At 49.3% G+C, this 21,138-nt stretch overlaps 1 protein-coding gene across 6 annotated transcripts in view; it reads right to left on the bottom strand.

Moving 5' to 3' along the window:
* Positions 1-21,138, bottom strand: part of LOC146859588 (mitochondrial carrier homolog 2-like) — a 379,079-nt gene that overhangs the window by 190,417 nt on the left and 167,524 nt on the right. For all 6 annotated transcript variants that reach the window (XM_085646528.1, XM_085646529.1, XM_085646527.1 and 3 more), the window contains one exon: positions 10,444-10,501. In XM_085646528.1, the coding sequence (XP_085502654.1) occupies positions 10,444-10,501 (58 nt within the window). The remainder of the gene's footprint in view (positions 1-10,443; positions 10,502-21,138) is intronic.

Raw genomic sequence — 21,138 nt, 5'->3', positions numbered from 1 at the left:
GGCTGACCCATGAGTCACCTGTGATGTTACAATTTATCGGGGTGATATTACTTCCCAGGGCTCTCAAGCTTTTTACTTCTTTCCAGAAACCTGTAGTATCTTTTAGGGCAGTTGTTTTAGTGAGATTATCCCAATGGTTTATTAAGAGCTCTTCAGTTCTAATTTTTAAAACCTGTTTATATTTAAAACGTAATGAACTGACAAGGGATACATCTCGGGGTTTAGCTTCCAAAGCTTTCCTGAGTTCTCTATTGGCCCTCGAACAATTGGTATCAAACCATCTTTGGTTATTTGTATTGTGTTCTATTACTGGTCTGGAAATTGCCCTTTTTATAACCGTACATAAATCACAGAAGGATCTGGTAATGTCAGGGCCACCAAATGTTAGGCAGTTGGAAATCAACAGGGGGTTATTCTTAATCGCATTAGTTAGAATCTCTCGATTATCAATCCCTCTCCAGACGATCCTAAGTCTGTCTGTAGACACAGTAATATTTTGAGCTCCAACCTCATAAGGGCCTACTGGTTTTTTAATAGACTTGAGATGAATTACTAACGGCAAATGGTCACTATATGGGCTGCTGACAACCTCAGACTTAAGTAACACTTTGCTAAGGAGGGAAGAAGTAAACATATAGTCGATCGTGGTTGAACAACCGCGGCCAATATACGTGGGGGCCGGTACCTTTCCCTCGTCAATTCCAGAGTGACCCATAACATCATCGAGGTCTCTACTATGTAAAAGATCCAATAGTTCAGAGCCTCGTCTACAAGGCGGAGATGTAAGATAGATGTGAGCATTAAAATCCCCATCAACACAAATACCATCGAATAGACCATATTTTTCACCATCCGCAACTTCGTCGATAAACTTAAACAATTCTACAAAGTTGGGGTTAGGATGGTTAACAAAATCATTATTATAAAAATTTATAAAACAAATCTTTAACCTTGCAACATATTTTACGGCTATCAAGTTTTTACTAACCACGTGTAAGGATTCAATTTTCATGTCCTTAGATATTTTTACCCAGATAGATAGACCACCACTTGGTCGTTCTAAAGCAGGAGATGGTACAATAAGATTGTGGCAGAAAAAACCCTCCAATAGTTGAGTACATGTACACCATGTTTCTTGTAACATTACCACATCAAAGTTACTTATCCAGGTAACCCATTCTTTAATCTTCATCTTACCTGGAAGTCCTGCAATATTCCAACTAATGACACTTAAAATGTCAGTTGATGGGGTAATAGTGGGAAGAATAGGGGCACAGGGAGGGTCTGAACAAACTTCATGTGGAGGGACTAATCTCGCTGGGCAGGGATTATGGATACATGTGGGATTGGCCGTATCCAGGGGCACTGTACTAATAGCCTTATCCAATATAATGGAAGGTGCTGATGGTTGTCAGTCTAGACTTCCCAAGTCCGAAAGGGCGGAAAATCTGTTAAATATAGGAATAGAATTAGAAACCGTCTGAATTGGTCTGTGAGGGGGCCTGTAGAAATAACCCAGTGGGTGAAGACTTATTGCGGTAAATGTACTGGCATGGTTGTTGTGTGTGTTCATAAAAAATCTTACAAAATTCGGATGTCTAAAATTAATTACTATGCAGTCCCCGCCAATGTTTTTCTGTTGTGGCCCCACCCAACTTACCCTACGGGTTAATATAATCTCATTTGAAATGTTCCATCTTGCCCCTTTATGTTTTGTCAGCCAATTGATACATTTATTGTGTAATTCTACCCATGACTCACTTTGGCCTTCTTTTAAAGCAGGTACGCCTGCAAGCACTAAGACATATGGGCAGGATTCTGGGGGTAAGTTGAGTGACGGCCCTAAATCATTGGTGGGTCTGTTTCTTGCTGATGTGCCTCCACCAGTGCTTATGCCATCCGAAATAATACCTATCCTGTCTATTGAGGAGGATAGCGGGGTCCTAGCATCCGAAATTGAGGTGCCAGTCCTTACTGTTCCTTCTGCACCGGAGGGGACATGATCTAGGCCCGTAGGCAATGTGGGTAGAACATTGCCTGGAGTGCTATTAGATGGGACAGTTTTGACAATTTTATCTACAGTTGGGCCTTGCATGTTTCCACGGCCAGAATCAATAGCAGCAGTCAGGCCCCCCTCCCTCAAACCATTACATAAGGATTCCAATTTACTCATGATTTTCTCGCCTCGGGCAACATCTAGGCTAATAGTGCCTTTCCTTTTAATTTCCTCTTTTTTAACAAGGTTTTCGATTTTGTCCAATCTCTTAAAAACAGTATTAAATTGTTTAACTATTTGAATTTCAACTTGTTTAAAAATAGTATCGACAATAGTTTCTATCAAGTTGCCATTAAATTTAAATAGAGTATTTTGATCAGTAGACTCAGTCTGAGTACTGACTGTGTTGTCACTACTCTCCTTAAATGACGTAGAGACCCCACAAATGCTTTTATCCATAATTGGAGACTCTAGTCTTCGTGTGAGAGTGGTAGATCTCTCAGATGCTTCATCCGATGGTAATGGGGAGAGTAGTAAGTCCTCAATGGCACTTGGTATAGCTAATTCACAATCTTTGGCTTTGTCTTTATTCCACATGCTCTGTGGCGTAGGTTGATTTCTACACCGGCCTGATTGTTTCCTTTTGTTTATTATACATTTCACTGGGCCTCTCTTACGTTTCTCCCTTATAAGTTTGTTGGAGCATGGCGTTTTATCTACTTCTGGCTCCACTAAACAGTCGGTTACAGCAGTAATCGGTAAACTAGATGTGACAACAGTCGAAGTTAGAGTGTCCGCATGAATAGTTGGTTTAATAACCGTTACTGTAGGGGAGAGGGGGAGGCCCAGGTTAGATAAAGCCTTTGGAGATTGCGAACATAGCAAAGTAGTAGTGGTGGTGGGGAGACCAAAAGACATTCTACGTTCAGTATCAGCAATCTCATTGGTGACCATGGTGAGGGCATTGGCCAACAATGAGTCTATCGACGTAGACGGCTCGATAGGGGCAACGGTACCAACACATATAGTTTTCGTTGTACGTTTCCCCATATTCCAGCGGTTACCTGTTTAACCTGTAGATGCAAGGGAGGTGGCCCAGCCCAGCCTCCTCCGGCCCCAGACGGTCCCGCCCTTGTCCCGGGCTTAGCCCGGCGCCGCCCGCGCGCGTCCCGCGACGCGGAGGAAGGCGCGTGTTTTTAAAGCGCCTCCGGGCGCGTTGGCGGCGTCAGCGGCCGCAGGGGTGCTTGGGGGCTGTAGTCTCCCCCCGCTCTCGACCGCAAAGTATGGTGATGGCGGCGGCGGGGGAGACGAACAGCAAGGAGTACCCAAAACAGCAGCGGCAGCAGCGCTGGCGTGGAGATGGCGTGAGCGGTTCCCTCAGCAGCGGCAGGTAACAGAGTCTGTCAATCAATTCCCCTCTTTTATCTTTGTGGTTAATTACCTCAGAACTTCTCAGTCCACAGTTCTTCTTTAACCTTTTCGTCTCCCTTTCAGAAAAGGAAGAAAAAAAGATTCCTCTGCTGCTCTTCCCCCTTTATTCCTTTTTCCCTCCTTCTCCTCCTCCTTCTCTAGGCGCTGGACTCCTCCATGCCGGGCCGTTACGTTCTTTCCTCCTTCTCTGAACACCAATCGCCGCTATCCTCCCAGACCACAGCGCCAGCGGTAACAAAGGCAGTGACATTTCCGTCCACCCCACCTTCTGGAAACCCTCAAAGCAGGTGTTCACATTAATTTGAATTAAATCTGGAATGGTCTCACCCCCAGTACACCTACGTTACTTCAGTATGGCATAGCGTCGAGGGGGGGCTTTTTTCAGGTAATACGGGGTGGGGAAAGTCAAGACGGGGATAAACTTGCACAGTGTCCTTCCCCTTGCACGATTCGCAGGAAAGAGTGAGCACGGTGCCTCCCCGGCTTGTTCACCCGCTTACCGAGACACCGGATACTGGATTCCTCTTCGCCTCCACAATATCCGCGGCGAAAATGCGGAAGCTGAAACACCTGAGAGGCTCGATGTCTACAGCATCTCCGAGTCAGTCTCATAATTCAGTCATCAGCATGCCGGCTCGCTCACCGGACCCCTCTGCACCGCACCGTTCCATTCTTTCCTCCTTCCGACCCTCGGCAACCTCGGCACAGGCACAGGCAGCAGGCAAGGCGGAGGGATTTTTACGACTTCTCCTCCTCTCTTCCTCCTCGTTAGGAGCAACAGCACGAACAGGAGAAACGCAGCAGAAACGCGGACAGCAGAAATGCCGATTCCACCATTTCTGTGGGCGGGTCGACGGAGCAGCGGTCACCTGGCTACACAGAGGCGTGGCCCTCCATCCAGGAGTCGGCCCCGAGAACACCTCGATGCAGAAATCTACATGTGCAGATTTTCTCACAGAGGGAATGCCAAGCTGGAAACTTGATTTGCACCATCAGGCCCTGCATTATGACTGACTGCGCCTGCTGCATTATCTGGATCTACAGCCCTTTGGATGTACCTTGTTTCAAGAGGAATAAAGAGTGGGCTCCCTGCAAGCTACAGGTTAACGGAGTTCACCTGAACCACCTCCACCAAGAGTCCCCCGCCTGGAGTGTATCCAGTGGACTCCTGTCCAATTAAGGGTTTGGCAAGGTGCATCATGGAAATTGTGGTCCCAAACTTTCAAGGAACATCTTGGAGCTTCCAGACCCCTGGACTGTGTTTTTGACCCTTTTGACCCTCAAGAGCAACTCCAGGAAGAAGTTCCAGAAGTTTGAAGCAAGTTTGTAAAAACGCTCCACAAGGTGACTAAGTGCTAGAAAGTGTTTATTCTTTAAAAATCCATCTCTCTGGTTCCCTATATTGATTTTTGTCATTTTGGTGCAAATTTAAAGACAAAAATAGTTTCTATTTTTATAAATTGGTGTTGAATTTTTATTGTGTGTTGTGTCTCAATTATTTACTGAATTGGTGTTTTTAAATGCTTTACATACCTGTCTCCTAAATTAAGCCTGCCTGCTCGCAGCCAAGCTACCCAGGGTTGAGCATGGGCATAATTCGAGACCTATACTGAGCCCTAGACCATATTAAAGGCCTTCTTGCCAGTGGTAGATGCATGTTTACCACTACTAATAACCCACTTTCCAACACAAGAGAACTCCAGGGGCAGCTGACCGCACTCCTGTTCGCAGCACAGGGACGCAACAGCTGAAGAAGCCTGCGGGGGCAATTTGGTAGCCCAAAGTCTTCAATCTGCTACCGCCGCCTGCTGTGCAGCACCAAAGGACCTGACTCACACAGTTGCACTCGAGTTGAAGTCCAGTCTGGGAGTGCGGTTAGAGATTTGCTGAGACTCAGAAGACTAGTTTTTGACCCAGGATGGATTGGCCTGTGACCTGTGACTGCTGGTCTAGTGGCAACTGGAATTTGGCCAGCCCAAAGAGGACCTTGTGGAATGCCAACTCTGCAACCAGGGCCCCCTCACCACCTTCATGTACGGAGGAATCCATGAATGAAGACCCCTAGCAACCATGTCGCATCACAGCATCCTGAGGGCATCTTCAGCATCCTTCATCCCTTGCATCAGGACCACTCCATAGGAACCCATTAAAATGTGGATAAAGTACCTGGAAATTATTGAGGACTGCTCTTCTGTGAAGGTCACTGCTTCTAAGGACTTTGCTGGCCCCACTAACTAGCTCCCCATCTGAGTTGGTTGCCCCATGTACTTCTACCCAACCTTATTAACACTTAAAAAAACATTTCAAGAAACACTTAGTTAAGTGTCACATTTGTTGAATTTCCCAAGGCTTGTTCGAGGTTGAAGGAAAATGCTTTGTATTTGTAAAATTCATCTCTCAGAAACTCTTCGGTGGATCTTTATCGTGGTTATAAAAATAGTCTATTTTCATAAAGTGCTGTCAGATTTCTTGTGTTGTGTCGATTTCTTCTTCAATTGTTTTGTTGCTATTTAAAAGCTTTACACTTGTTTCTCGCTGCTCAGACACCTCAATAAAGGGTTGAGCTGAAGGTCTGACAGACTAACCTTACCAGACCTAAAGAGGTTGGTACATGTATTACACAGTGAGGTCGCACAAACACAGCATATAATACACCCCATTTCCTGACAAACTTTTAAAATAGAAAATAAGCCTTTAGAGATTAGATGCAACACTTCTCACTGGCAGAGAAAGTAATTCATTAAAGGCCAAATTATGGAGTCTAACAAAGTCAGTAATTGGTCTGTGTAATTACGGTGCCTGGAAAATGCTGTAAACCTCTAGAGACAATATGTCTGCGAAAGTGATTTTAAGATCTACCAATATATAAATAAAAAAGAATGAAAATTCATTGGAGTCCTTTAGAAAAATAAACAAAATAATATCTTTTACTCTAAACCTCATTCTTCCTCTTAATAAAATACCCTCAGCTGACGCTAAAGTAATGTCACGCGCTCGCACAACTTCTTTACAGTATTTGTCCGTGAGATTACTGAAACCATTTGGGCGGCTATTTAAGCAAAAAACTAAGCCAGCCTCAGGGCAGTTGCCACTTGCGAGCATTCTGTCTTGAGCTGAACTTTTATAAACAATGCCTCTCTTCTGCTCCGAAGACAAACTTATTTTTGGACTAGAGAGTGTTGGCCAGGGGATCCCTGAGCCGCTCCAGGACCAGTGCTTCATGTCAGAAAACTGGGAGTCTCTCTTGACCACGGCCAATGAAGTGGCAAACGTGTGGCTATTTGTTTTTTCTTTTAATTCTACAAATGCTGCAGAACACTTTTAGGTTACTTTCTACTGAGGCTCACAAAATGGTCGCCCAAGCCTGGTTTACTTCAGCATGGATTAGGTAAAATGTTGCCATGTTGCCCTGGCTGCCAAACATCTGCCACCAGGATGGTTTGTAATCTTTCATATGCCACCTTTTAAATGAATTAGACTGGCTTCTTGACTGCAAGAGGGCCCTTCTCAAGTCCATGGGCTTGGCCCCTAGGTTTTTTTGGCAGGACAATTTTTCCTTGCTGTCCCAGGCAGGATATTCCGCTCAGCGAAAGCTTTATTAGATGCCATCTCTGGATCTACAGTTCTTGTTCTGGGGGGCGGGCCTTCACTTTCTTGGCATCTAGAAAGTGGAAAGAATTGCCCCACTTTCATTTGACAGGAAATCTGTTTTCCTCAAGAACTAAAGACCTGTCTTTTTCAACCACCATCATGCATTTCACTGCAAATTTGGAGTGTTGCTTCATCAACAAAGCACCTCTGCGCTTTACAAATAGTAAAACAAACTGAATAATAAGTAATAAAAACGAGGAATAAGTTTAGAAGATGAATGAGCTCAGAGTGCTTCTGTAGAAGAAGGTTATTTTTTGGCAACGTTGATATCTTCAACAAAGTGCTCTGAAAAAAAATCAGCATTATGTGTGGCACAAACCCATAAAAAATAGCAAGTGAAAATCTGTGTAGAAACTGGTATGTGGCAAACCTAGGAGGGCATTTATATGAAAAGTTAAAATGACATTCAAATAACAGAACAAGGTGTTAAACACACTTCTTAAATCACACAGCATTCTTTAAGGATCATATCCTTGTGTGGGGATGGGGTGGTGGAGGTAGATCTTTAGCTAGTTTGACGATTCAGGCCAGCTGGGCTGTAAGGATCTTACAATTCAGTCCACAGAGTATCTCAACCCAGTTCGTTAGCCATCTGGGCTCTGTGCTGGTCTCGGTCAGCGCCTTCACGTGCTGCACAGATCAGCTTCACTTCGGTCTGTCACAAATTCTCAAGGCGTGTCGTACGCAAGGGATCCACCGGTGTTTGGCGGCGTTATTCAGCGACTTTAATCAAACTGCAAGCTAAGCACAAGTTACTGACTCTAGGGCAAAGCTGTTCTAAGATAACTATTTTCTTTCAATCTTGCTCATCTTAACCTTCATCCTGATATTATTGGCGGCTTCTCCTTGCAGCTCATGTCAGAGCTGGTCATGTGGCCTTGTTAATTCGATGGTCCCCCGCACCAGAAAGACCAGTTCGGGAGGCCGCTCCTTCCTCGCGGCCAGAGCCTGGAGGCCGCTCCATCCTCGCGACCAGAGCCTGGAACACCCTTCCGCTCCACCTCAGACAGACATCGCTCCCCATCTTCGCAAGAAACCTCACAACCTGGCTCTTTGACATACCCCCCTCCTTGATGGACTGGAGCCTACATCCCTCCCACCCCCAGCGCCTTGAGACCCTTACGGGTAGTTGCGCTTAACAAAATCCTGATTGATTAGATCAGGACAAGCCACAGAGCTAGGGCTGCTGGGCAAAAGCCAGCAATATAACAAAACAAGCACTGGCAAAGTCAATAGGTCCGTCTGCCAGCCTATTGTCATTGTCAATATTTGGTTTGTCATGGCCTTTCAAAAACCCTTAATGCTGGGGGAGCTACTGGGCTGGCTAAAGCAAAATCTCTTTCAACTGAAAAGGCTCCGGTAGCCCTAGGAGTCTCTGGTGCTCAAGGGAGCTACTTAGCGTGCAAATGTGCTCCATGAGAAAGCAGAAAGCCATCACTCTTAGTGAAGTTAAAGAATGCAGGAAGTGAGCAGACCCATGCCGTACGCTGTAGTGGGCAGAAGTCAAGTGTGAATGAAGCAACAGACCAAAGGATGTAGAGGGCTGGCCGAAAGCACCTATAAGCATATAATGTATGCCATTTTGGTCAAATTAAGAAGTACTGGCTAATGCCAAACCTAAAAAGGGGAAGTTGCAAGGAGCTCAGGGGATCACTAGTCCTAAATTGGAAGGCGGGGGCTATTTCACAGCTCCCCCCCTCTCCAAATTTACTCTGGGACGAATTGCCTCAGTATGCTCTTCTCTGTGAAAAGTAATTTTATTTCTTTGTTAACTCTTTTCCTGTTGGGTTATCATCCGCCCCCTACAGCTATACTTTGTTTGTAACACAATCGCTGGATCCCCCTTCTCTCTCGATCTGTAGCACTTATTGGAACAAACAGAAGGACCGTTTTCAAGTGGCCGGGACTATGGAATACAAAGAGCTATAGGATCTGGGACAGGAACTCATGAGTGAGACGTAATAAGTCTGTGGCACAGCCGGTAGGTGTGGGGCGTCACAGGGCAGGACACTCGCACAGCAGGCAGACTGCAATCAGAACATGAACGGGCTGATGTACAAGGCAACAAGCTCAGACACCACACTGACTGCAATCAGAGCATGAACGGGCTGATGTACAAGGCAACAAGCTCAGACACCGCACTGACTGCAATCAGAGCATGAACGGGCTGATGTACAAGGCAACAAGCTCAGACACCACACTGACTGCAATCAGAGCATGAACGGGCTGATGTACAAGGCAACAAGCTCAGACACCACACTGACTGCAATCAGAGCATGAACGGGCTGATGTAAAAGGCAACAAGCTCAGACACCACACTGACTGCAATCAGAGCATGAACGGGCTGATGTACAAGGCAACAAGCTCAGACACCACACTGACTGCAATCAGAGCATGAACGGGCTGATGTACAAGGCAACAAGCTCAGACACCACACTGACTGCAATCAGAGCATGAACGGGCTGATGTAAAAGGCAACAAGCTCAGACACCACACTGACTGCAATCAGAGCATGAACGGGCTGATGTACAAGGCAACAAGCTCAGACACCGTACTGACTGCAATCAGAGCATGAACGGGCTGATGTACAAGGCAACAAGCTCAGACACCACACTGACTGCAATCAGAGCATGAACGGGCTGATGTACAAGGCAACAAGCTCAGACACCGCACTGACTGCAATCAGAACATGAACGGGCTGATGTAAAAGGCAACAAGCTCAGACACCACACTGACTGCAATCAGAGCATGAACGGGCTGATGTACAAGGCAACAAGCTCAGACACCACACTGACTGCAATCAGAACATGAACGGGCTGATGTACAAGGCAACAAGCTCCGACACCGCACTGACTGCAATCAGAGCATGTACGGGCTGATGTACAAGGCAACAAGCTCAGACACCGCACTGACTGCAATCAGAACATGAACGGGCTGATGTACAAGGCAACAAGCTCAGACACCGCACTGCCTGCAATCAGAACATGAACGGGCTGATGTACAAGGCAACAAGCTCAGACACCACACTGACTGCAATCAGAGCATGAACGGGCTGATGTACAAGGCAACAAGCTCAGACACCGCACTGCCTGCAATCAGAGCATGAACGGGCTGATGTACAAGGCAACAAGCTCAGACGCCGCACTGACTGCAATCAGAGCATGTACGGGCTGATGTACAAGGCAACAAGCTCCGACACCGCACTGGACACTCACTTAACGGGCAGACCACAGACAAAATAATCCTGAGGTAAAGTATACCTAGCTCAGACATGCAGCAGATGAAAAATAGGCGGGATATAGGCAACAGACTGAACATGGACAGTGCAGATTTAAGCTAGATCATGCTTGGACACAAGAACGAACCGTGGAACGGGTGTGTGACGAGGGTAGCAGCACAGCGAGCAGCCATTTCCCGTGATGTCTGTTAACAAGAAAGGAGAACAGAAAACTGGTTAAAAACAAGGAAATAGGACTGTAAGAAGACTTTGTATCCAATATTAACATTAGAAGAACACACATCATTGCACTCAAAACTTCTGCTTCCATGCCGTCCAATCGCAGGACAAAAATGCAGACTCAAATCCTCCTCCAACTCCCCAATGACTACTCAAAAGATAAATGACTAAGCATGGGACAGACTTGGAATATTAACTAACTCAAACAGACACCACGCTTGCGCAGGCGAACTTACTGCAATCATCAATCACAGTAGCTCTATCACAAAACAAATAGAAAACAGACGTCTGAGAATAAAGTCTTACACAGAGCAGGAAATCCTTCAGAGTAAACAGTTCAAACAGCACAAAACACTAGGAACAAATCAAAACTAATGCAAGTTGGACTATCAAGGAAATCTTTCAAAGGAAAAAGTCTTGTTTACAGCTCTGGCCACACGGATCACAGACTTGAGAAAAGCAAGAAAATATGTTTGCATAAATCTTTTTTTAAATGCCCTGTTTCCAAGGTACACAACAACGCCAAGGAGCAAAAATAAAACCAAATTCGAAGAGTAGCCCCGCTTTAACAGGTGCACCAAGAAACACGGTTTCTGAAAAATTAATCCCCTCCAATGGGACAAAACAGCGTCCTGTGCGGTCCCTGCAAAACTCTGCATTCTATATGGACACCACATCCTCTGCTAGCTTGGAGAAGCTGCACTGCCCTGCGCTCAGCATCTGTTTGGCTTACCTTGTGCTTTTCCTACTGTGAGCTTAATAATCATGCAAGTCTGTAGTAAAGGCTCCATTTGTTTGACAGACAGAGTTTGGTTTGTCAACAACATACCCCTATGTACCCCTTTGCTTGGGGGGGGGGGGGAAGAGGAGGCAAGAGAGGTGTGACGAAATGGGGTGTATTATATGGTGTGGTTGTGCAACCTTATCGTGTAATACACTTACCAACCCCTTGAGGTCCATTAGGCTTGGTCTGTAAAACCCTCCGCTCCCCCCATGGCAGCTGCGGCTCGGAGCAGCGCGGCTCACAAAGGAACAAGGGTAAAGCATTTCAACAGCACCAAACAACTGAAGAAGAAATCCGTACGACACTCAAGAAATCTGACACCAATTTATAAAAATAGACTGGATTTTTATATGTTTTTAGGCACTAGAGTGAAAAAGATCTACCAGAGGGTTTCAAAGATACAGATTTTACAAACAATAATAAGCAATTTCACTCAACTGCGAACAAACCGTGGCAAAGTCAACAAATTGAACATTTACCCAAGTTTTCTTTGGAAACGTTCGTAGGTGTCAATGCAGTTGGTTACAAGTACTGGGGGGTGACAGCCTTCGACCAGGGAACTAGTCAGGGGGACCAGCATGGTCCTCTGTTAGTTACCTTCAGTGGAGAAGCCCTCCTTCAGCAAGGAGCTCGTCAGGGGGACCAGCATGGTCCTCTGTTAGTTACCTTCACAGGAGAAGCCCTCCTTCAGCAAGGAGCTCGTCAGGGGGACCAGCATGGTCCTCTGTTAGGTACCTTCACAGAAGAAGCCCTCCTTCAGCAAGGAGCTCGTCAGGGGGACCAGCATGGTCCTCTGTTAGTCCCCTTCACAGGAGAAGCCCTCCTTCAGCAAGGAGCTCGTCAGGAGGACCATCATGGTCCTCTGTTAGGTACCTTCACAGGAGAAGCCCTCCTTCAGCAAGGAGCTCGTCAGGGGGACCAGCATGGTCCTCTGTTAGTTACCTTCACAGGAGAAGCCCTCCTTCAGCAAGGAGCTCGTCAGGGGGACCAGCATGGTCCTCTGTTAGTTACCTTCACAGGAGAAGCCCTCCTTCAGCAAGGAGCTCGTCAGGGGGACCAGCATGGTCCTCTGTTAGTTACCTTCACAGGAGAAGCCCTCCTTCAGCAAGGAGCTCGTCAGGGGGACCAGCATGGTCCTCTGTTAGGTACCTTCACAGGAGAAGCCCTCCTTCAGCAAGGAGCTCGTCAGGGGGACCAGCATGGTCCTCTGTTTGTCCCCTTCACAGGAGAAGCCCTCCTTCAGCAAGGAGCTCGTCAGGGGGACAAGCATGGTCCTCTGTTAGGTACCTTCACAGGAGAAGCCCTCCTTCAGCAAGGAGCTCGTCAGGGGGACCAGCATGGTCCTCTGTTAGTTACCTTCACAGGAGAAGCCCTCCTTCAGCAAGGAGCTCGTCAGGGGGACCAGCATGGTCCTCTGTTAGGTACCTTCACAGGAGAAGCCCTCCTTCAGCAAGGAGCTCGTCAGGGGGACCAGCATGGTCCTCTGTTAGGTACCTTCACAGGAGAAGCCCTCCTTCAGCAAGGAGCTCGTCAGGGGGACCAGCATGGTCCTCTGTTAGTCCCCTTCACAGGAGAAGCCCTCCTTCAGCAAGGAGCTCGTAAGGGGGACCAGCATGGTCCTCTGTTAGTCCCCTTCACAGGAGAAGCCCTCCTTCAGCAAGGAGCTCGTAAGGGGGACCAGCATGGTCCTCTGTTAGTCCCCTTCACAGGAGAAGCCCTCCTTCAGCAAGGAGCTCGTCAGGGGGGCCAGCATGGTCCTCTGTTAGTCCCCTTCACAGGAGAAGCCCTCCTTCAGCAAGGAGCTCGTCAGGGGGACCAGCATGGTCCTCTGTTAGGTACCTTCACAGGAGAAGCCCTCCTTCAGCAAGGAGCTCGTCAGGGGGACCAGCATGGTCCTCTGTTAGTCCCCTTCACAGGAGAAGCCCTCCTTCAGCAAGGAGCTCGTCAGGGGGACCAGCATGGTCCTCTGTTAGTTACCTTCAGAGGAGAAGCCCTCCTTCAGCAAGGAGCTCGTCAGGGGGACCAGCATGGTCCTCTGTTAGTCCCCTTCACAGGAGAAGCCCTCCTTCAGCAAGGAGCTCGTCAGGGGGACCAGCATGGTCCTCTGTTAGGTACCTTCACAGGAGAAGCCCTCCTTCAGCAAGGAGCTCGTCAGGGGGACCAGCATGGTCCTCTGTTAGTCCCCTTCACAGGAGAAGCCCTCCTTCAGCAAGGAGCTCGTCAGGGGGACCAGCATGGTCCTCTGTTAGTCCCCTTCACAGGAGAAGCCCTCCTTCAGCAAGGAGCTCGTAAGGGGGACCAGCATGGTCCTCTGTTAGTCCCCTTCACAGGAGAAGCCCTCCTTCAGCAAGGAGCTCGTCAGGGGGGCCAGCATGGTCCTCTGTTAGTCCCCTTCACAGGAGAAGCCCTCCTTCAGCAAGGAGCTCGTCAGGGGGACCAGCATGGTCCTCTGTTAGGTACCTTCACAGGAGAAGCCCTCCTTCAGCAAGGAGCTCGTCAGGGGGACCAGCATGGTCCTCTGTTAGTCCCCTTCACAGGAGAAGCCCTCCTTCAGCAAGGAGCTCGTCAGGGGGACCAGCATGGTCCTCTGTTAGTTACCTTCAGAGGAGAAGCCCTCCTTCAGCAAGGAGCTCGTCAGGGGGACCAGCATGGTCCTCTGTTAGTCCCCTTCACAGGAGAAGCCCTCCTTCAGCAAGGAGCTCGTCAGGGGGACCAGCATGGTCCTCTGTTAGGTACCTTCACAGGAGAAGCCCTCCTTCAGCAAGGAGCTCGTCAGGGGGACCAGCATGGTCCTCTGTTAGTTACCTTCAGAGTGTGAGAAAGTGGCTCTGTATATACTGTTCCCTAATAGGTACAGGGTGTACAGAGTCCACAGTCCCCCAGAGGCTGATAGAGGTCAAAGTTAGGTATGACCTTACTCTCAAAAGTGGTAGCTTAGTCGAGCAGTAAGGCAGTACCAGAGGACAGTGTAAAGCATTTATTGTACACACTCAGTCAGCAAATGGTTTCACACACTCAATAACTGAACTCTAGGCCAATGATTTGTATATATAAAATATATGCTTGTTTTATTTTTAGAACCACAAAGGGGGTAAAAATATACTTTCTCAGAATGAGAGGTGGAATATAAATACTTTTGTTTTAAGCAATAAATTTGTGTAAACAGTCACAGTTGGTTGCAATAAACAATCCTATTTCCTAAACATAACAATGCATTGAGCTCAATGGTAAATTCAGGTTATTTGTAATAAATTACTTTTCAGATTACTTTTGGAATTCCAGGTCTGGCTCCTAGAACCAGCCTGGGGTCAGTATTCAGAATCAAGTGATGAAAGTCGACTTAATAACTGTAATGATTTTTAAATAATATTTAGCTATTTCAAAAGTTAGCACTTAGAAAATATTTCACAGAAAACATTCAATGGATCTCTATGGCAAGAAATTCAAATTGCAGGTAGAGTACTTTATCGTTACTTTAGTAATCCAGGACTGGGTGCCTAGACCCAGGACTGGGGTCCTTATCAAAAGCAGGTAAGTAATTTCGTTTGCAGAAATGGTACGATTTTAAAAGAATATTTCAAATTTGCAAAAGTAGACACTTAGAAGAAATTTCACAGAAAAGCAGACAATGGTTTCCTACGGGAGAAAAATGAGTTAGAGGTAAGTATAGTTGTGAACACTTTTCAGAGTCAGGGCTGGGCACCAAGATCCAGCACTGGGAGCTCACCTAGGAGCAGGTGAGTAAATTCGCTTTTGTCACTTGGCTGATTTTTGGTGAATTTTTGCAGTTTTGAAAAGTTCACACTTAGAAGATTTTTGAAGAAAAAGCCAGTCAATGTTACCCTATGAGGAAAATGAAGTTAGCGGTTTAAGGGTAAGTACTCGACTGGTAGTGTTGAAATTCCGGGCATGGACTCAGGGGTCCCCCAGTGTCAGGTAGGTACAGTTGGTTCACCCTCAGCGGTTTCAGGACGGCCGGGTGCAGAGAGAGTTGGGCCCAATGTTATCCTATGAGGGATAGGGGGGCCTTGGTTGGTGGCTGCTGTCTGGCAAGCCACGCGGCTGTGGGAGCTGGGCTCCTGGTCACTTACTCAGGGCAAGTGGGGAAGTAGGTTAGTGTAGAGAGGGCACTGCCAGGGCCACTCGGGCGGCTGGGTGCAGGGTGCTTTTGAGCCTTAGGGCGCTCAATGGAAATCAATGGGAATGTTCCGGTTTGGAAAGAGGCTGCAGGCTCGGGGACGAGGATGTTTCAGGTGCCACCACCACTTCGAGAGGTAAGTTAGGTAGTTGTAGGTTAGGTGGGTACCCCGGGATTGGGCACAGGGGGTCGCAGGGCGCCGGGTGCAGGGGTGCCTTTTGACGTCGGGAATCTTACCCTCTGGTTGATCGCGGCTGGGGTGGCACTTGGTTCTGAGGCTGCAGGCTTCTTCCGGGATGTCGAGGGGGGTCCTTGGGTGCCGGACTCTGGGTCACAGTCGCCGTGGGGTCGTCCTCTGGGTCTTTGTCCACTCCGGCACTGGCCAGGCTTGGCTGGTGCAGAGTGTGTTGGGTCCGCGGTCCCGGGCTGGTGCCAGGGATAGCAAATAGGTTTCTTGAGTAGAGCCTCTACTCGTGGGAGTCCCAGGGGCTTAGAGCTAAAAGGTAGCCAGGTCCTCCGGGGTTGGTGAGGTTGCTGGCCACGTGGGATGCCGCGCTGGTGCAGGTTCGAGAGTCGACAGGCCGGTAGGGCTGGGGCCAAAGCAGTTGGTGTCTTCTTCTCTTTTTAGCAGCTGCAGGGCAGGTCTTTGTTCTTCTTGCTCTTCTTGTCGTTTTTCTATCTGGAATCTAAGGAAGGAAGGTTCAGGGGGCCCCTAAATACTAGATTTAGGGGCGTTACAGGTAGGTGAAGGCCAGGGACCAATGGGTCCTTGTCCTGGGGTGGGTACACCCCCTATCCTGCCTCTCTCCTGTGGGAGGGGGGCAGTAGCCTAATCCTGATAGGGTAGGGCCTCCCATCTTCAAGATGGCGAGAGCCCGGAGATGTGCTTCACCTCGCCTCCCCCACCTGAGGGGTGGGGTGGGCAGGCTGGCACATCCCCTGTCCTTGTATGGGGTTTCCGGCCAAGCTTCCCGCCAGAGTGGGGGGTTGCAGTGGCCTAGGGAAACTCCAACTGGCGGCATGCCTTTGAAGCTTCCCTTTGCTCATCCTGGGGGAGGAGATTTCTCACCTCACCCAGGATGTGCATTGTTGCAGGCCCGGGAGAGCAGGGGCTCTCCCACCCAGGGGTCCAGCAACGTGTCTGCTGTGTGGCAGCCTGGGCAGCCTCAGAGCAGACGTGGATTGCAAGTTAGCTGTAAGGGGGCATCTTCTAAGATGCCCTCTGGGGTGCTTAGTACATTAAATCCTACACTGGCATCAGTGTGGGTTCAATGTGCTGAGAAGTTTGATACCAAACTTCCCAGGCTTCAGTGTTGCCAATATGGTGCTGTGGAGCTCGTGTTTGACAAGCTCTCAGCACCATGTATTCTTAAATGACAGCACTGCACTTACAGTGCCCAGGAATGGACCCGGGTACTGTAGGGGCACAGGGCTCCTGCTCCTGTGCCCACACCATAGGCGTAATGCACCCAGCTAGAGGGGTGGCTGACATATGCCTTGGCAGTGTAGGTGATGGGCATGGTACACAGTGATGTGTGCCATGTCGACTCTTTGTTTTGTCCTGCACCCAGACACTCAGCCTGCAAGGGCAGTGTGTGTGTGTAAGGGTACAGGGCCTCTGAGGGTGGCACAATGAGTGCTGCAGCCCTTAGAGGCCTTCCCTGGTCACAAGGCCCTGGGTACCTAGGGTACCATTTACTAGGGGCTGACATGTGGCTAGGGTTTGCCAATTTGGAGTTTGTGTGGTTTAAGGAAGGAACATAGGCCCTGGGCACCTGATTGGCAGGAACCCAGGGTACACTCAATCGAAGTACATTCAGCAATTTAGCAAAAAGTGGGGGCATACCATGCAAGAAAGATGGCACTTTCTCACACAGAGGAGAAGCCCTCCTTCAGCAAGGAGCTCGTCAGGGGGACCAGCATGGTCCTCTGTTAGTCCCCTTCACAGGAGAAGCCCTCCTTCAGCAAGGAGCTCGTCAGGGGGACCAGCATGGTCCTCTGTTAGGTACCTTCACAGGAGAAGCCCTCCTTCAGCAAGGAGCTCGTCAGGGGGACCAGCATGGTCCTCTGTTAGGTACCTTCACAGGAGAAGCCCTCCTTCAGCAAGGAGCTCGTCAGGGGGACCAGCATGGTCCTCTGTTAGTTACCTTCACAGGAGAAGCCCTCCTTCAGCAAGGAGCTCGTCAGGGGGACCAGCATGGTCCTCTGTTAGTCCCCTTCACAGGAGAAGCCCTCCTTCAGCAAGGAGCTCGTAAGGGGGACCAGCATGGTCCTCTGTTAGTCCCCTTCACAGGAGAAGCCCTCCTTCAGCAAGGAGCTCGTAAGGGGGACCAGCATGGTCCTCTGTTAGTCCCCTTCACAGGAGAAGCCCTCCTTCAGCAAGGAGCTCGTCAGGGGGACCAGCATGGTCCTCTGTTAGTCCCCTTCACAGGAGAAGCCCTCCTTCAGCAAGGAGCTCGTCAGGGGGACCAGCATGGTCCTCTGTTAGTCCCCTTCACAGGAGAAGCCCTCCTTCAGCAAGGAGCTCGTCAGGGGGACCAGCATGGTCCTCTGTTAGGTACCTTCACAGGAGAAGCCCTCCTTCAGCAAGGAGCTCGTCAGGGGGACCAGCATGGTCCTCTGTTAGGTACCTTCACAGGAGAAGCCCTCCTTCAGCAAGGAGCTCGTCAGGGGGACCAGCATGGTCCTCTGTTAGTTACCTTCACAGGAGAAGCCCTCCTTCAGCAAGGAGCTCGTCAGGGGGACCAGCATGGTCCTCTGTTAGTCCCCTTCACAGGAGAAGCCCTCCTTCAGCAAGGAGCTCGTAAGGGGGACCAGCATGGTCCTCTGTTAGTCCCCTTCACAGGAGAAGCCCTCCTTCAGCAAGGAGCTCGTAAGGGGGACCAGCATGGTCCTCTGTTAGTCCCCTTCACAGGAGAAGCCCTCCTTCAGCAAGGAGCTCGTCAGGGGGACCAGCATGGTCCTCTGTTAGTCCCCTTCACAGGAGAAGCCCTCCTTCAGCAAGGAGCTCGTCAGGGGGACCAGCATGGTCCTCTGTTAGTCCCCTTCACAGGAGAAGCCCTCCTCCAGCAAGGAGCTCGTCAGGGGGACCAGCATGGTCCTCTGTTAGGTACCTTCACAGGAGAAGCCCTCCTTCAGCAAGGAGCTCGTCAGGGGGGCCAGCATGGTCCTCTGTTAGGTACCTTCACAGGAGAAGCCCTCCTTCTGCAAGGAGCTCGTCAGGGGGACCAGCATGGTCCTCTGTTAGGTTCCTTCACAGGAGAAGCCCTCCTTCAGCAAGGAGCTCGTCAGGGGGACCAGCATGGTCCTCTGTTAGTCCCCTTCACAGGAGAAGCCCTCCTTCAGCAAGGAGCTCGTCAGGGGGGCCAGCATGGTCCTCTGTTAGTCCCCTTCACAGGAGAAGCCCTCCTTCCGCAGTTCCAGGCTCTTCATCAGTGCTGCAATGGATTCCTATGGAGAGGTCCTGATGCAATGGATGAAGGATGCTGAAGAGGCTCTGTGGATGCGATGCAGTCGACAGGGGTCTTTTACTGCAGGTGTTCCTTGGTCCAAGATTGTGAGGAGGTACTGGTTGCAGGGTCAACGTCCCACAAAGTCCACAACGGTCTGGGCGAATTCCAGTTGCCACTGGACTACCAGTCACTTGTTGTCATGGTCACATGCCAATCCTTCCTGCAATCCTCTGTTCTAAAGTGAAGTCGGGCTCTCCTGTTGATCCCTTGAAGCCCGACCAATTTCGGAAAATTCTACCCACTATCATACTTCCGTTGGAACAGGTGATCAATGGGTCCCTTGGTGCCGCGGCCGTGCCTAAGGCCTGGAAACAGGCCAGGGTAATACCGCTGCTCAAAAAAAAAATGTCTCTACACCCAAAAAAGCAAGAAAACATTCGGCCCCTCTCCTTGCTACCTTGCACTGCAAAGTTCACGGAGGCCTACATTAATTCTCTTCCTACTGAATATCTCGCGTCCAATCATAGGCTCGATCCCTCTCAAAATGGTTTCCGCCCCAGCCACAGCACCGAGTCAGCGCTTTTGGCCGTGTCTGAACATCTTTGGAAAGCCTTAGACGCGGGGCAAACATTGGCACTGATCCTTTTGGATCTTATACCGCGTTTGACACGGTGTCACACGCCATTTGGCTAAGGCTGGAGTCACCGGTTTGGCTCTTAAGTGGATGGCCTCTTTCCGTGCGGACAGGACATTTCAGGTGATAGCCCCCACCCCCCTTTGCCTCTAGTACTCTTTCTATAGGGCAAGGGGTTCCACAGGGCTCGTCCCTGAGCCCTCTGCTTTTTAATCAGTATGTTCAACCTCTGGCTGGAGTAGCCAAGAGCAGAGGGCTGACCATGGTCTCTTACGCCGACAACACACATTGGTGGTGGCTCTCTCAAGTGACCCTGAGCGGGATGCCACGAACTTTCAGGGGGGTCTCGTGGCGGTCGCTGAATGGATGACCACCAACTGTCTCCAACTGAATGCTAACAAGTCGGAGGTGTTGTTGGTGGGAAAGAACCGAGACCGTTGGAACGAGTCCTGGTGGCCTAAGAGTTTAGGCACAGCCCCTGCCCCTAAACCTGTAGTGAAGAACTTGGGGGTTTGGATGGACGCTTCCCTCAACTTTCAGACCCAAACCAAAAGGTGGCTGGAACCTGCATTGGTCTGCTGCGCAGACTCAAACCCATTTTCTTTTTTATGCCCCTACTAGGCAGATCATTATCCAGGCTCCGATTATGTCAAGACTTGATTACGCCAGTTCATTGTATCTGGGAGCCAATAAGTCTGAGATACAAAGGCTACAGAGAGTCCAGAATGCAGCCGCTAGAGCTCTACTCGGCCTGCGCAGAGCCTGCTAAGTGACAAGTGCCATTCGTCGTTTTCACTGGTTGCCGTCGCTGGGCGTATTGAGTTCACGGCACTCTATATAGCCTTTAAAATCTTGAAAAGTGAATCTCTGGAAATCTTAACCGTTTACTTCTTCCCTACACTCCCACGCGTCTGCTCCGCTCTATGGGACAAGGCCTGGTAGTGGTACCTTGTGAGAGCAGGGTTCATGTATGAGTAGAGCTGCCACCCTTTGGAACTCAGCCGGCCTACATCCAGGGGCTCACCAACTACCTTCAATTTAGAAAAGCTATCAAAACCTCTTTCCCCTTCCATAGGCCTTCCTGTTGCTCTTCTGTGCGTTATCTCTCTGGCTTTTAGCACCAGGACGCCTCTTCGCTGGGGCAGCTGTCGCGCTCTATAACTCCATATAACATAGATAACTTGCCTTCTGAGCGTCCCAGAAACCCAGACACTACTCACAGGCTCAGAGAACTGAGGTGCAACTCTGTGCATTTGGTCTCAGTCCTCGATGCTGCATGGTGGTAGCGGCTTGAAGACTTTGGGCTACTAACTCGCCCAAGCAGGCTTCTTTAACTGTTGCGTCCTTGTGCTGCAAACAGTAAGACAGTCGACTGGCCCTTGGAGTTCTCTTGGCGTGACTGGGCTCTGAAGACTGCTTCTCTCTAAGTTCGACACAGGAGGCTCAGTCCTTCCCTTTGCTAGCCACCAGGTGTAGGAGGTGCGGTCTCTCTGCTGGTCCCTTGCGTGCAGCTGGGCAGTCTTCCTTTGGTCCTTCTTCAAAGTCGGTAAAGATCCGAGTTCCAGGTGTGCTCTATTTCTCTTATAAAAATAAAA

Source organism: Triturus cristatus, chromosome 3_1, assembly GCF_964204655.1.
Source record: "Triturus cristatus chromosome 3_1, aTriCri1.1, whole genome shotgun sequence".
Classification (NCBI taxonomy): domain Eukaryota; kingdom Metazoa; phylum Chordata; class Amphibia; order Caudata; family Salamandridae; genus Triturus; species Triturus cristatus.
This window is presented reverse-complemented; position numbering and strand designations above follow the sequence as displayed.